Source organism: Schistocerca serialis, chromosome 8 (genome assembly GCF_023864345.2).
Source record: "Schistocerca serialis cubense isolate TAMUIC-IGC-003099 chromosome 8, iqSchSeri2.2, whole genome shotgun sequence".
Lineage (NCBI taxonomy): Eukaryota > Metazoa > Arthropoda > Insecta > Orthoptera > Acrididae > Schistocerca > Schistocerca serialis.
In genome coordinates this window covers 55,532,114-55,547,412 of record NC_064645.1, presented here as the reverse complement: position 1 = coordinate 55,547,412, position 15,299 = coordinate 55,532,114, and the positions used below count along the sequence as shown (strand labels likewise).

Below are 15,299 nucleotides of genomic sequence, written 5' to 3'. Positions count from 1 at the left end.
GCTTCCAGAGACTGCAGTCATGTGTGTGCGAGTTCCGTTGGTGCACACGTGCACGTGTGTGTGTGTGTGTGTGTGTGTGTGTGTGTGTGTGTGTGTCTTTTTGATGAAGGCCTTGCTGGCTGAAAGCTTCTTTGTAACAGTCTTTTTTCTGTGCATCTCTGCTATATGGTGAGTAGCAACTTTCCTTTCCATAATATTGTTACATTCCATCCAGGATTTTCTATTGTTTGACATCTGGGATAGTATTATGAAAAGGATAGACTGCTGCTCACCATATAGTGGAGATGCTGAGTTGCAGGTAGGTACAAAGTAGCTTTTATTCTTTTTCAGTTATTCCATTATTAACTACAAATTGTAATGTTTTTAAGTTGTAAAAGCAATGATATAAAAACCAATTTTTTGTTACTTTTGTAATAGTACTTATTCTGATTTGGGGGCAGACAGTACTTAATTGTAATGTTAGTTCGCATAAGCAGTGGCAGCTATTGTGTAAGAGCACATAAACACTCAACCTTGATTTATTGGTTATTTAACTTTCAATGCTATTATAAGTTATGTAGATGCAGTAATCTGAAACACACAGCACTAAATGTACCACACTGTGATACATTGCTGCTCTGCAAAACTTGGCATCAAGGTTGCCAGCACACCTTTAGTTGTGCACATTTTAAGGAGCTTTTGCACATGCGCAATTGGTGTGACGTAATTGACTTATGGGCCAAATGCATATGGATTTGATAAGCAACTTGCACAATTCATGGTGTGCACAGCTAGTCCCAACCACTCAACTACAAGTATATGTCACTGCCACCAGGTGGTAGCACACTGCCGCAGACTTTTATCCGTGTTCGCTTGACATAAATCCTGTTAGATGGTAGCACACTCCTCAGATATGTCAATTCACTCACTATATAGTGAAATTAGATCTGACAGCAGTATATGTTACAGTTATACCAATAGAAAAACCTATTTTTTGGGATTCTGAATGAGATACAGTATATTAAGTTTTGGATTTTATCAAACAGTAATCCATTTGAGATGATGAGAAACCATAAAGCACATCACCTTCGAATGAGAGACTGTAACATTTATTCATGCTTCTGACATCTGTTGATCTTGTCATGGGTCAGGTTTATCTGTGTGTAGGCTCTCATTTTATATATGAACATTCATGAAAGCTGTCTCACTGATATTCACTTCAGTATGGGAAGGAAGACGGTGTGGCTTTCGCCCTTATTCTCTCCAATGCCTCATTTGCATTCTCGTCCGTGTTGGTAAGTAGTACTACTTGAATTTAATCATTTCCACAAATGGTAGTTTGTGGTTGGAGTTGGTCATTTACTGTGTAGGAATCAGCTTTTCTGTGCATTGTCAGTATAAACTCTGTTGAATCTGTTTGAAGTACTAACAGAAAAGAAAATTACCAGGAAAAGTTAGCTGCAAAGGAACTAGGGCCTCCCAGATCAAACCCATTGAATGGGAAAGTGTCGAAATAAATAAGTGTGCCTACAAGCAAATATTTAACAAAGAAGTTTATAGTAAGCTTAAGCTGTTTGGGTGCAATGTAAGAATGTCTGATTTTCAGCTAATGAAAACTCCCACTTACGCAAAAATGTGAAATGGAGCATAGCAAAAGTTTAAACATCATTTCGTTCTTGCCCTAAACTGCACTTCATTATGTACAATACAACAAAATTCCAAAAAAAACAATTATTTCTTTTTCAGTCAAGTTATGCATGTTATTATTATTATTATTATTATTATTATTATTGGCAGTGGCTGCAGCTGTATAATTACGTTGATAAGCATAACTCTTACACAGCAAACATATTAAATGCACACTCTCATATTTATTTGAATCTAAAAATTTGTGAATACCCAGAATGTATATTCACGAGCTGCCGCTGCGCATAAGATTTCGACAATATGCGTAGTTCAGCGATATTTACAATGGAAGGAGGCTAGTGATAGTCATTTTGTATTATGTATCTGCGCATAAAGATGACTCACTTGTGGAACAGTGATATAGCATTTTGTTAAGTTTTACTGCAAGTATTATGATGTACTATGAAACGTCTTATTTGTAATACACTTGGAACAGTGAGTCCAGCTATCACAACTCTAATGTATTTGCAAATAAACATCAATGTATGTCGTATATCGCAGAGGAGTATATGAGCACCAAAGACTCTATAACCATATTATGTGAAACAAATACTAACAGAGAGATAGAGGGGCTGGCCAGTACTTACCTCAGCTTAGTACAGCCGATAGATACACAAAACAGATCAGAAAATTTATGTTCCTAGCTTTCGGAACTTTGTTCCTTCGTCAGGGAGTTTACCTTTCCCTGTTCCTTCACAACCTGGATTCTGAGTAACTGAATCCACTTTCCCTTCTTCCCTTTTTTCCCCTCTCTCCTCCCTGACGAAGGAACAAAGTTCCGAAAGCTAGGAACGTAAATTTTCTGTTCTGTTATGTGTATCTATCGGATGTACTGAGCTGAGGTAAGTTCTGGCCAGCCCCTCTATCTCTTTGTTAGTATTTCTTTCACATTTTTATATGAGATTTTCCATTAATCATTTATAACCATATTATCATGGATAATTACAAATTCATATACGAGGCTGCATGCATTAGAAGTATAGCTGAAATACATGTGTGAATCCATGTTAAAGATTCCAAAACTGTAGCTCATAGTATTTGTGTATTCCATTTTGTTTTATAAATAAATTTGTCTGCTATAGTTTTCAGTTAGCTTTTGAAATAATAATTTAAAAAATCTTTGCAAATCCATCTTTGTACAAAATGGCTAGGGAGCTCTGGCTGTTCAATATATGTTATATTATGTAGATTACACTGTCATTATTGTTGTTGTCTTTATGCCTGAAGATTGCATGGTGAAATACCGAAACTGGTCACATGAATAAATTACATTCAAAATATAAACTGCTGGAGGTGTTTTTAATTTTACATTTCAATTTAAGAAATGTTTTTGATCACTTATGGAAATTAAAGAATTTTAATGAAATGGACTACATTTTAATAAAATTTGAGGTTGAATTGAATAACTTGAGATGCTTTGATGTCCTTCTCACTTGGTTTCAGATAAGATGTAAATTTAAATACAAGACTGTAGTAGGAGAAAGACAGCTGTTGTCGAGAGAAATTTTAACCAATTTGGCTTCATAACTTATTTAATCCAATGTTAAGAGTCTTCTGCTCAGCAACAGTGAACATTATATTAGAAGACTGAGCAGTGTTTTGTTAGCAAATAGGCAATACATTATGTTGTTGTTGTTGTGGTCTTCAGTCCTGAGACTGGTTTGATGCAGCTCTCCATGCTACTCTATCCTGTGCAAGCTTCTTCATCTCCCAGTACCTACTGCAACCTACATCCTTCTGAATCTGCTTGGTGTATTCATCTCTTGGTCTCCCTCTACAATTTTTACCCTCCACGCTGCCCTCCAATACTAAATTGGTGATCCCTTGATGCCTCAGAACATGTCCTACCAACCGATCCCTTCTTCTAGTCAAGTTGTGCCACGAACTCCTCTTTTCCCCAATCCTATTCAATACCTCCTCATTAGTTATGTGCAATACATTATATTAGAATTTAATTTGTCGGCAATAAAGTGGAGTTATCATATTGCGAAATAATGAAATAATTGTGCATTCGAGTACTTCTCAACTATTTTATTTTTTGCTTAATTTTATAGATCAAATATTATTTGCATGATGGACTCTCAAGAGAAAACTATGTATGTAAAATTAAAAAGTAAATAAATATGTTTTCAGAATGAACAAAAAGCATGAGCCTCTTAAAGATCATCTTTAACAAATGGACCAACTCTTTGACAAAATTCTGGTAGGTACTTGATTCAGTGCATGGTGAACTACTCCTTTAAAGTTGAGCCTTAGGTCTTGTATGTGCTCCTCCCCAGAAGTAAATTTTCTGAGTTCTCCTCTCAGATGTGACACTACTGCCTTTTTATCAAACTTGCTAAACATGTAAATCTTCCTGCTTGTTTCAGCTGCAATTTGTACTTTAGCAACCACTGCTGCCACAACTGCCTCATGGTCACTGATAACAGTTCCAATGTGGACATTCTCAAAGGAGTGATGTATTTATTGTCATCAGGTTTAACGTATTCCCATTATGAGTGTGCTCCCAATCCATCTGTTCTAGGTAGTTTTCAGAGAAAGTCTTTAGTAATGTTTTGCAAAATGATTTAAGTCTCCTGCCCTGTTACATAACATACTAGCAAATTTAGGTATTCTCTGAAGTTTTTGTTTACACCTGGAGGTGGGTTTGGTGGTCAAAAGAAAGATCCAATTTATGTCCAACTTTGGTAATGAATCTTGTCCAATCAGTTTCACATTTAGTTTTAATTTGTATCTCAGTGGATGTCAATTTCTTGTCTACTGTGATAAATACACTATCTCCATTTTCTATTAGCCTATTCTTTTGACACACACTTTGATTTACACTAGAATTTCCCTGCTGTCAGTACTGAGTTTTAGCCAGCTTTCTATACCTATTATTATTATTGAACTTCACTATTTTTAGGATTGCTTCAAATTCTGGGACTTTGTTGTGAATTCTGATAGTTAATCACTATAATGTCAACTGTTTTGTCTGTGCGGCCGTTTCTTTGAATTTCACTGTACACTTCAGGATCTCCTACAGTTACCATTTTCTGAAATGGATAGAGAGTTATCGAAGCTAAGATAACCTTTTGCACAACCCACAGACAGCCAGGCACCTGAGTAGCAGCCTCTGATGTGTTGTACCCCTTACCCATTTAAGAGGAGCCTACAATTTTCAGTCCTATGGTGAAAGTCCAGGAAGTCAGGGTCTGGCTTATCGCAGAATCTTCTAAACATCTGATGCAAGCCTTCTCCTTGTCTCAGACCAAGATGGCCCCAACCAGTTCTGGGGACAAGGCTTCATTGACACTCACTGAGTAAGGGTGGTCTCCTCAACACACTGTCAGTTGCTGGAATGATCCATGTGTGCCTTTGGACCCCAGATAGCAGGCACCATTTGTTCCAATGTGTGCCACAATCTGCAGTTGATTGCATCTAGTTGCCTCAACAGCTGCTGGAATAGCCTCTTCAACATGAATCTTGCTGCAATTTTCCTACAGGGCACCATTACCTGTCATACATTCTGAGCTGACGACGATTAGCGGACCTCTATACTTTTGTGTTTGCCTCCCCTTGACATGGGACATAGCAGGTTTCCCAGCAGGTGAAATGTGTGTCACTGGCTCACTTCCAGTGGAAGACGGCAAGCCAAACTTGTTGGTTAGGGGGATGCGTGCAATATCCTGAGTTCTCCTCAGTCCTTGCCTACGCTGTACATGGTTCCTAGATCTAACACTCACACATCACACATAGTCAAGTGGATATTCAGTGATAGATCCTGTACTTCCTGCAGAGGAGATAGCACCCATTGGACATGATATTAATTGAGATACACTTGCTACCTCTGCTACATGACTCTTGGCATTTCACCCAGCATACTCATTCAAGCATACAACTCACAATATCAATGTTTATTGATATATATATGTATCTAAAAACAAAGACGATGTGACTTACCAAACGAAAGCGCTGGCAGGTCGATAGACACACACACACAAACACAAACATACACACAAAATTCAAGCTTTCGCAACCAACGGTTGCTTCATCAGGAAACAGGGAAGGAGATGGAAAGACGTAAGGATGTGGGTTTTAAGGGAGAGGGTAAGGAGTCATTCCAATCCCGGGAGCGGAAAGACTTACCTTAGGGGGAAAAAAGGACAGGTATACACTCGCGCGCGCGCGCGCGAAATGTGGTGCTGTAGAAGAATGCTGAAGATGACAGGAGTACGAGAAGGAGTATTAGGCAGGCTACCAAAACACTGTGGAAGGGGATACACACAGTTATAAACGTAACTAAGTGCAAGAAAGGCGTCAGCATTCAGGAGAGCACCTGTAAAATTCAGATATACTGAAAATAAAGAGGGAGATGTTTATGGAATGGATCATGAAATTCACATTAAATTTGTCCCTGTTGTGACAACCATTACATTCTGCAGCAAGCTGAGCTGCTCCTTGTTTCTCGGTCTATCCACTGCTCATTTCCTCTATATGGCGAGTGGTGGTCTTCGCCAATAACACTGTTTATACATCATCCATGTTTTTCATTACAGCCTCAAATAATTGATATTTGTTATAATTGTTTACTCTTTTTCCCATCCAACTGAAAACCATCACATCTTCAAAATTAAATTCATTTCCTTTTAATCCAATATTTTATCACTTTCTCCATTTGTTCTTTAACAACTAATATTATTTAACCATCAATGCTTGGTCACATCATTTTGAGTATACTGTAGATCTTTGCTGTGCTGCATCAGAAGTATTATTGGTGTGAGGAAAGTGCACAGAAGCAGATATTGTCAGTTCTGTTGTTAATTTGTAATTACTATTTATTGTCCAAATTGGTGAGTGTTAAATTAAAATGTAGGATATGTGAATACCCATCCAAGGCAGAAAATCAATGTAGTCAATTAATGTATACAGTGTTGAGCATAATTTCTGTACCTTGAAATCAATAAAGTATAAAATGAAGATACAAGTGAACAAAATATAGTGTATGACCAACACCTGATTTAATGTAAGTAAGTAATGAAAGATGTAGAGAAACGATTACACAAAACTAAGTAATGATTACCATCAAATGGAAAAAGTAATTCTTAAATACTATTTAAAGTGGCAGTGGCCTTGAATAGAGTAAACTTACAGTTAGTACGAATGCCACAAAAATGAGTGGATACTGTAAACAGACGAGACAATGAGGGAGACTTGTTGAATATGGCAGTAGTTTGAGAAGCATAAATGGAATCTGTTAGTGATGGTTGAAACTTTAAACGGTGAACAATGCAACTAGAACACTGTTATGTTATTGTAAGAAAAGTAGTTCAGTATTTATCACAACTGTAACTGTTTGTTATGAGAGGCCCCATTTCACATATTGTGATGTAGACAGTTAAAGACGCTGAAGAACAACAGATTACAACAGACTGGACTGAACACTTCTGAGAATATGGCAACACACTGTGAGTCAGTATTCTGAACACTCAGAAATGGTTCTGACACTGAATTATTAATTCACTTTCAATAGGAGGTGAGATACAGTTGGTACAGGCAATCTCACATGTCAGTGGGAGGAGAACAGCTCTCTTAAAAACCTACACCTTCTGGAGGGAAACAAACTGCAATGAAAGGAAGGGGTGCTTGGGAGAGGGGGAGCGACTTCTTGCCTAGTCAATAATTATGACAAAAGAGCACTGAAACAATGGTATATATTACTCAGTAAGAACAGAACAGAAATTATAATGCTTTCGACAAATAAAAAGAGAGATAACAAGCAAAAAAATAATCCAAAGGTGAGGCCTATGGACACTACAGAATATTAAAACTGAGTTCTCAACAGAAGCAGGGGTATTCGTTGAAAAATTATTATGACTGAAATAATAGTTGCAGAGGTATAAAGTTTTGTGTAAAAGGCAAATGCTACCACATTTAAAAAGAGAAACAAAAAAGAGTATTATACAAGTGCTGACAAAATACAGTGGATGGAACAAAAGGAAGTGGCAGTGATCATAAGAAAGAAAAAAGTCACTGTCACCTTCTTTTTGACTTTATGCCCAACATCAGCAGTGTTTGCAAAGGAAATTATGGGGATTGGACTCTGCTGTCTATGAGAATAGAATAATCTCATTGCCCAAACAAGTTTTGACACATTTGTGCCACTGGAGACTGGAAAATATACCATGTTTCACAGAAGAATTCCTGGGTGACGAGAAGGGCCTACAACCATTTTTATCTACTATAATCTTTCTTTGTCTTAGTCTCTAGATTAGGATTTGTAAGTTCTTCATTCAATAGTTAGATAGCTTGCCATCTGTTACACCATCATGCTTTTGAGAAGGTGGTTAGTGACTTCAAAAAAATCACTTTCTTTAATTATAATTTCATTGCACAAAAAAGTGTCAAAATGTTTTTGAAATAAGAAGCTTTTGTAGTTTCTATGATCATGTACACACCAACTTCCATTATAAAGGAAGAAGAGTTGTCTGATGAAGGATCACAAATGAAGTAGAAGGAAAAAAGGTATGTGTGCAAGGAAAATTACTACGTGGTGTGGAGAGGACTGGAAAGTCATCAGAGAAATAGCAAGGGTAGAAGATGAAGAGCAATGAAAAAGACGAGTAGATAAAAGAAAGAGAACTTTCAGTGCTCATTCTCTTGTGTTAAATTTCATTTAAATATCTTATGTGTGCTGGAGTTTGAGATAATAGACTGCTCAGAAGCTTTGAAAAGTGGAGTTAAATTTGGCAGCATAAATCTTGCTATGGTGGCAAAGTATTAATTGTTGTTAGGAGGACACTGAGATAAGTTTTGCACAATAGTCAGGAGAAAAACAAGTGGATCTCAAACAACTTGTCAAGTGTTACAAAGACTTTGTGTACAATGGAATACTATGGTTGTGGAGGAGAAAATTGTGGTCTTATGGAGTACTGCATTAGAAGGAAATACTCCTCATGCATTTGTTTCTGTACAGGGTTACCAGTCTAGTTGATGGATATGCACTCAATAGTGAGAATGCTGTTGAGGGATTCAGTATGAAAGGTTTTTTCTGGCAAGGGCATCCATAATTTCACAAAAACAACATTTGCTTTTGGAAATACGACAAATGGCAGAGAGTGAATACTTTCGAATACTTGTGGTCTTCATGTTGCGAGATAACTCCAAAAAGTCACATCCAAGAAGTGAGGAGGTTAAAAATTTAGGTAATTATTTCCAGACTTGGAGAAAAACTGGGTGAATTTGATCTGAAAGGAAATGAATTTTTCTAGAAATAGCAAGATCAAAAAATCATCATTGTGAATAGAGGTCACAGTAATTTTCCATTTTATCACATTAAACATTTATCTATTCCAATAAAATTGTCATTATAACACTTTGTGCTAAAAATAATTGAGTAGTGGAAAAAATGCAGGCTAATGAGATAACAGAATTACTTAGCATTTGAAAAAGTCACCTTGTTCTATATCCTGTAGCTTCATCAATTCCCCTATAAAATAATGGATGGCTGTAAGCATCTCTGACATTAATAACTTCTCCTGTTTTTGCAACCCAGCCAGCTATACCCTGGCCTTTGCGCACTCGGACTTCCTTTAGAATCTGAAAATAAAAATGTGTTGAAGTTTTTTTGTTCAAAATAAAATTATAGAATTGTGGCAATTCGTCCTCTACACTTTATAAATGACAACATGCAAAGGTTAGTATAGATTTATACATCTGAGAAAAGATCTATGTGTGACCACTGTCATGTCTTAACAAAAGCTCTAGTCAGGAACTAGAGAAAATACTGGTCCTTTGTAAAATCGGAAAGTAGGTCTAAGGCTTCCACCCAGCCACTCGTTGACCAGTCTTGTGTGGCAGCTGAAGATAGCAAAACGAGATCGTTCATGTATACCGTCATTTGACAATCAAACAGACTCCCATATGGACAACAGAGTAATAAGCATCCCTGCCATAGAGAAACAATTGAAAGATTTGAAAACAAATAAGACATCAGGTCCGGATGGAATCCCAATTCAGTTTTACAAAGAGTACTCTATGGCACTGGTCCCTTACTTAGCTAGCATTTATTCCAAATCTCCTGCCTAGTGCAAAGTCCCACAAAACTGGAAATAAGTGCTGGTGACTCCTGTCTATAAGAAGGCGAAAAGAACAGACCAGCAAAATAACAGATCAATACCCCACACATCAATTTTCTGCAGAATCCTTGAATGTTATCTCAGTTTGAATATAATAAATTTTCTTGAGTCCAAGGCGTTTACATCCCAATCAGCACAGTTTTAGAAAGCATTGCTTGTGCAAAATTCAGCTTGTCCTTTTCTCACATGATATACTGCCAAGTATAGACTGCAGACTGTTAACAAAGGTAAGGGCATACGGAATAGTTTCCCAGATATGTGAGTGGCTTCCAGACTTCTAAAGTAATAAAACTCAATATGGTGTCCTCAATGGCAAGTATTTATCAGAGACAAGGGTATCGTCAGGAGTTCCACATCAAAGTGTGATAGGACTGCAGTTATTTTCTATATACACAAATGATCTGGTGGACAGGGTGGGCAGTAACCTGCGGTTGTCTTCAGCTGTGGTATACAGGAAAGTACTGTAGGAGGATACAATATGACTTCAGCACAATTTCTAGTTGGTGTGATGAATGGCAGCTAGCTCTAAATGTAGAAAAAATGTAAGTTGATGCAGATGATCAGAAAAAGAAAATCATAGTGTTCAGAGCAGGAGGAGATTAGTGTTTAAAGTCACGTCAACAACAAGGTCATTAGGGACGGAGCACAAGCTCAGATTAGGAAAGGCTGAGGAAGGAAATCACTCATGCCCTTTCAAAGGAACCATCCTGACATTTGCCTTAAGCAATTCAGGGAAATCACGGAAAACCTAAATCAGGATGGCTGGACACAGATTTGAACCATAGTCGTCCTCCAAAATGTGAGTCCAATATGCTAACCACTGTTCCAACTTGCTCAGTCGTACTGTTCGGATAAAGCATTAGTAGGGTCCTGCTTGACATAGTCATGCCATTTAAATATCTGGGCTTAATGTTTGCAATGCAAAACGAAATGGATCAAGCTTGTAAGGATTGTGATAGGGAAGGTCAATGGTTGACTTCAGCTGAGGTACTAGCAGAAGTAAAAGTTGTGAGGACAGGGCATGAGAGTAGCTCATATGGTAGAGCACTTGCCCCCGAAAGGCAAAAAGTCCTGAGTTCGAGTCTCAGTTCAGCACACAGTTTTAATCTTCCAGGAAGTATCATATCAGTGCACACACTGTTGCAGAGTGAAAATCTCATTCTGATTACTGCGAGAACTTTGGAAAAATATGCTTCATCTGTAAAGGAGATGACATGTAGGAAGCATAGGCAACCTGTTCTTAAGTACTGTTCAGGTTTTTGGGACCTGTACCAGGTCGGGTTGAAGGGAAGACATCAAACCAATTCAGAGACAAGTTGCTGGATTTGTTATTGTTGGGTTTGAACAACACACAAGTGTTATGGAGCTTGTTCAGGAACTCAAATGGGAATCCCTGGAGAGGACTGAGAAAATTTAGAAAACCGACATTTGAAGCTGACAGCAGAATGATACTGCCAGACACATGCATTTTGCATAAGGACCACAAAGATCATACATGAGAAATTAGGGCTCATACAGAGGCATAATGGTCATTTTTCCCTTGTTCTATTTATGAGTGAAACAGGAAAGTAAATGACCAGTAGTGGTACAGGGTCTCCTCTGTCACCCGTCATGTGGTGGCCTGTGGAGTATGGATGTAGGTGTAGTTGTAGATGTGGATGTGGATGTCAATGGAAAACATAACTCTTGCCTTCTTAAACTTTCAAATACAAATTAAGAAATTACAACAACTACAAAGTTTTATGATTTGTATAAATTCTGTAATAATGTTAAGTGTAAACGGGTATTAAACAAATCATTAAAAAAAATTATTAAAATATATGTTACTTATACTTACATGAGGAGTGACTTCTCCATCAAAGATTTTAGCAACCAGTTCATCACTGTTCTGATCAACAATAAACAAGGAACACCTCTCAGCATTTGTCAGCGTGCGGGCCTCTGCCATAATTTCTCGCATCAGGTCAGTAAAATCCCCTTTGAAAAATAATATTCATCTTATGCAATTAAAACTATAACATATGGAGATAGCAGAAATATAGGATGATAATCTTTCAATAGTTTTACAACACTAGAGACTACAGAAACTGCTATAAGGAGAGCAGGAACAAACTTTTACTGAAAACATTTTGTTAAGCTTGTGGTATTGGCTCAGTATGTACTTGCATCACTAGCACTTAAGGGAATAAGACGACACAATTTATATATATATCTTCACAGCACTGTTGCAAATACTAGATTATTTTAGCAGTTAACTTTTCTTCTACTTCACTATCTAGTGAACTTGAGTTTGTCCCACTGTATAAATTCCATCCCAATTACAGTCATTAACAAACAAATTAAGTAACTGTTGAAAGAGCATCACAAATAAGTCAAATATATAATGCCACAAAGGTACAGAGTTTAATATCTTGTAGACACTGACATCATTAGAAAGCTAGCAATTCAATTAGGCAAAGATGGGGAAGCATGTTGCCGTATATTTTAAATTACCATACTGGGTGTTTGTCAGATTTGTTCATTCACCTTGTAACCTAACACTTATCACGAAGGAGAGCCTCTAGGAATGTAGAACTAGTCAAACTCCAAATTAACTGGCAGAAGCAACCACTGCAGGTCACTACTGTAACAACCAGTTAAACTAGTACTAATTTACTTACACTGATAACTATGGGCATTAGTTCTACATCATTTTTAAATGTACAAGCTACTTTGAAGAAAGCCACCACTCTTCTGCTTCTTAGCTGCTGTTTTCATCCTATACTTCAAACTAAGTATAAATGTAAACTTACACATAAAATAATTACCAGTATATAGTTAGATAAAAATAAGGCTGTTTAATGAGAACACTAGTGGTAACTGAAATTTACATTCCCAAGTCGAAATATTCTGGTAAATTATATGTGGGACCAGTACTTGAGAATTTCTAATTTCATGCCTGACGTCTGCATGACAACCCCCCCCCCTCCCCCTCCCCCCCCCCTCTCTCTCTCTCTCTCTCCACACACACACACACACACACACACACACACACACACACACACACACACACACACATACAGGGGAGTGAGAGTGGGAGGGCAAGGGGGAGGGGGAGTGGAGGGGGGAGGGAGAGGGGGAGGGGGAGGGGGAGAGGTAGAGGTAGAGGGTCTTCATTGGGACCAGGTCAAGAAGACATTAGGGTGAGTACTGACATGCGTTAAGGAGCTGTAAGAGAACTACCAATGTTCTCAGTGATTTTAAAAGATTAAGTCAGCAGCACTATCAGGTTGCTGGTGATGCTATTGTCTACAGGAAAGTAGCCTCCTTGGATGACCACAAAGAACTGCAGAAATACTTCAGCTAAATTTCCTCTTTGTGTTATACACGGTAGCACTTTTGAAATATGTGTAGATGAAAGATAGTGCTATGACAAAGTGGAACAACAAGGCCATACAATTATGGGATGAGAGGTAAGCTTCTGTAGCCTGTCACATTGTTTCAATATTTAGGGATGATACAAATGAGCCATAAGAAATGAGACGAACACACAAAATCTGTGGTAGAAAAGGTGTATAGAAGACTCACACTAGTTGGAAGAGTTCTGGAAAACTTTGATGTTTCTATCAAGGAAACTATATACAAGATTCGAGTGTGTTCAGATCTAGAGTACAACAGACAAAGGTAAAGATGTGCTTCCAGCATTGTATCAGTTTGATCCACATGAATGTGTAACAGAGATGTTCAGGAAACTTAAATGGAAATGTGTGGAAGAAGGGCAGCATTGTTCTTATAATATCCTATTAAAGAAAGACTATGCAACGGTTTTGCTCCAACCACTATAAATTTCATGTAGACACCATGATAATAACATAAGAGAGAGTAATGTACCTGTCATTTGATTTTGATATTCCAGCAATAGCCATGTTTGCTGACTAAAAAATAGCACATATTCACCTACAACAAAACAATAGCTCAGAGAATAGGCAACCTTTTACAGGGTGTATACGTGGACAACGAACAAAAATTCCCAAATTTCCCGGTTAAAAATACACTTTCCCCCGGATGAAAATACATTTTTTCCGTGTTAAGTAACAGTATACTTTTCCTCAAAACTGTAAAACTTATCAATCCTTTTTTATACACCGGCGTAGAATTTCCCGGCACTTTAGGAACCGAAACACAGGGGAAAAAATACGTTTTAGAAAGATGTCTGATGTGCAGCAACACATACACTGCATATTTTCGTATTACGAAAGTGTAAATTCAAATTCCACCAAACACCGCATGTTACTTTCCGAAGGATTGAAATCGAGATTGCAATGCGCTTTTGTAAGCCAGTTGTAGCTCACGTCAAGCGATCTCGCCAGCCAATGACAGCGGATATTCAGATCATAGGACACGTGATGTAGTCAGCCAATAGCAGCATCACTGTAACGTAGCACGAACATACAAATAGGAAAAGGTAATGGTTTAAATTAATATACATATATACATAGTGTTGCTACACGAAAGGAAATGCTTTTACGTTTAACATTGGTCACCAAGATTAATAAGCTGCAATAGAAGCTAAACTTTAACACATAATGATCATTTTTGTGCATGTTACACTTTAAAGATATCACATAATGTGCCAGTAAATTTTTTAACAACGACATAAATGTCTGATCTTCTGGGCTCGAAAATATTCTAAATGGTCGCCCTCAAAGATTTGATTTTTGAATGAGAGTCAAATGCTCTGTGATTTAAGAAAATCATCGGACATTCACGTGCACAGAGTTCATCTTGCGTAAAAGGAATTACTTTGAAAGTAACGCTTTCCAAACAACCATTCGCAATATTTTCCCGCGACCTGTTAGAAATATAATCGTTTCAGCAGTTGCCAGAGCGCGCTAAATAACAGGTGTCGCAGCGCTTGCACAGCTATGACGACGCAGGAAGCCCGTACGTTCGCACGTGTAAAACATTAAAAGATCTTACATTATGTCATAAAAGAAACAAGACATTAGAGGACACTCCAAGAGCATGGGATTTCTGTGAACTATACTAAAATGCATCATTCGGCTTAAAGTGCACATTCGTATGTCCAGATTCAGATGTAAATTTTCTTGGAGTACCTGTACTGTATTATCTTATGTTTGGTTTTGTATTAAGGCATAATGCCATACGTGCTAGAAGATGAAAACGTGAACTTGAAATGCAGCGAACAGTTGGAACTAGCCAATAGCGTGGAATTAAACAGTTTCAAATAAATTGACCGCCTCAGCAGAAAAGATTAGTAAAAGTCAAATTTCTTTAACAAACCGACAAAGAATAACTTCATTGTTCTGCAAGGCGATTAACGCTTGACTGTCAGAAAGGTGGAAACAAAATAAAGTCTGAAACTAATTACATATTTTAGCCTTCCGTAATTACGTGAATGTATTTTAATTCACTTGATAGCTCCCGGCCACAGAAATCCGTTTTGTTTTCATTTGAAGTGAGAGCAATAAACAAAGAAGAAACAGCAAAATCAGTCAACGTAAACACGGGTCACGT

The 15,299-nt window shown here is 37.6% G+C and overlaps 1 protein-coding gene across 1 annotated transcript in view; it reads right to left on the bottom strand.

Annotated features, from left to right (window-relative positions):
• The window catches only part of LOC126416665 (cGMP-dependent 3',5'-cyclic phosphodiesterase-like), a 263,554-nt gene that overhangs the window by 143,849 nt on the left and 104,406 nt on the right, over positions 1-15,299 (bottom strand). The window contains exons 5-6 of the mRNA XM_050084464.1: positions 11,620-11,759; positions 9,101-9,243 (exon numbers count right to left, since the gene is read on the bottom strand). Of these exons, the coding sequence (XP_049940421.1) occupies positions 9,101-9,243; positions 11,620-11,759 (283 nt within the window). The remainder of the gene's footprint in view (positions 1-9,100; positions 9,244-11,619; positions 11,760-15,299) is intronic.